General features: G+C 36.4%; 1 protein-coding gene across 2 annotated transcripts in view; it reads right to left on the bottom strand.

Annotated features, from left to right (window-relative positions):
- Window positions 1–110, bottom strand: part of LOC115390249 (serine/arginine repetitive matrix protein 1) — a 24,698-nt gene extending 24,588 nt beyond the window's left edge. For both annotated transcript variants that reach the window (XM_030094033.1, XM_030094034.1), the window contains exon 1: window positions 1–110. This exon is cut by the window's left edge and continues 40 nt beyond it. In XM_030094033.1, the coding sequence (XP_029949893.1) occupies window positions 1–55 (55 nt within the window). In that variant the 5' untranslated portion in view covers window positions 56–110.
- Between the last annotated feature and the right edge of the window lie 1,370 nt (window positions 111–1,480).

Raw genomic sequence — 1,480 nt, 5'->3', positions numbered from 1 at the left:
TGTCCAGGCAGTGCGGGTCCCGGTATTCGAAGAGCGAGCGTACGGTCTCCGCCATGTTCACGCCAGCAGTCGCTGATCTTCCGCCGCCTCGCCGTTCAGCCTCTCGCTCTCCTCTCCAGCCGCTCAACTGGCTCACACCAAGGTTATTCCAGCCGCTGCCACTGCGTCGCGGCGGAGGGGGGAGCGGCCTGAGTCAGCCAACCAAATAGTCCAGTAAGTCTCCTCTGTCGGAGCTTTTACTTCTACCAACATCTGATCGAAATGTATTTTCAGGTTTTTGATTTTAAAGTCATCTCTGTTGTGACGTTAGACGGAAGGGGACACTGAATAAACAGAAGGATGTAGACCACCCCTCCAGAGGAATGGACGCGTCCACCAAGCAGATGAAAAAAGTAGAGCGTTTCTTCGAAGAGTGATCAGCTCGCTGAATTAGAAGCGAAATACTGGTAATAAAACAGTAACGAAGAGAGGCATACGGGTTTTATTCTGTCTTTGAAACAAAGGAAAACGGAGGAAAACAGAGAACTACTTGATATCGTTTCCACTGTGTTTTCTCATTTATTCAACAGGTTAACACAACCGCATTTGTAAGGATAGTCTCCTCTATTCATTTGGAATTGCTAATCTGGACCAATAATTCCTAAATTTGAAAATACACATTTTTTAGTAATGCAATATACTAAATAACACATACAAAGCATAAATAATGATAAAACAACAATGAATAGATATCCTGATATAAATAGTCAATAACATGTTATTGCTTCTCTGTTATTTTTAATTTTTTGGTCCCGTTCTATTGTTAGTATTTGTCAAGTGCTATGATATCCACTGACATGCACAAAATGTGCCAAATGTTTTCAAATGATCTGAATTTATATCTAATTCCACATCAATTAAGTTAAAATGTGCCCCTTCAGACATCCTTGACATTACATCATTAAAGATAAGAATGACATTTCCCAATACAAAGTAAGTATGAGTTACAATATTGTACATGTATTCAAACTGCATCTGAAAACTGTCATTATATTCTATTAATTAGTGTATTCTCATTGTTTGCTCATTGACAGTGTTAACCAAATTATTTGGTTGTCTCCTGAAAAATAAAAGTACAGATTTTTTTGAATGACTATTTCAAATTATTTTTAAGATCATCTAGTTAGAATTAAGTTAATCACATTAAAGCAAAGGATAATGTGAGAATTAGCTGTGACTCTGGAAAACTATGGTGGACTGCAGTTTAGAGAAGTTGAGAGATTATTTATTAGCTTAATCATACAACCATTACATTACTAGCTAATGTAAGCAAGGATTAAAACAACGTGCTCTATGTTGGTAATATAAAAAAATACATGAAAATATAATTCTAAATATATATTTCATAGTTGGACCGTAATATGTCAAGATTGATTTAATTGAAAGTGAGTTGTAGGTATGATTGGATAGACAATATGTAACACATAATGTTTAGAAATAT

Source organism: Salarias fasciatus, chromosome 6 (assembly GCF_902148845.1).
Source record: "Salarias fasciatus chromosome 6, fSalaFa1.1, whole genome shotgun sequence".
NCBI classification, from domain to species: Eukaryota; Metazoa; Chordata; class Actinopteri; order Blenniiformes; family Blenniidae; genus Salarias; species Salarias fasciatus.
This window is presented reverse-complemented; position numbering and strand designations above follow the sequence as displayed.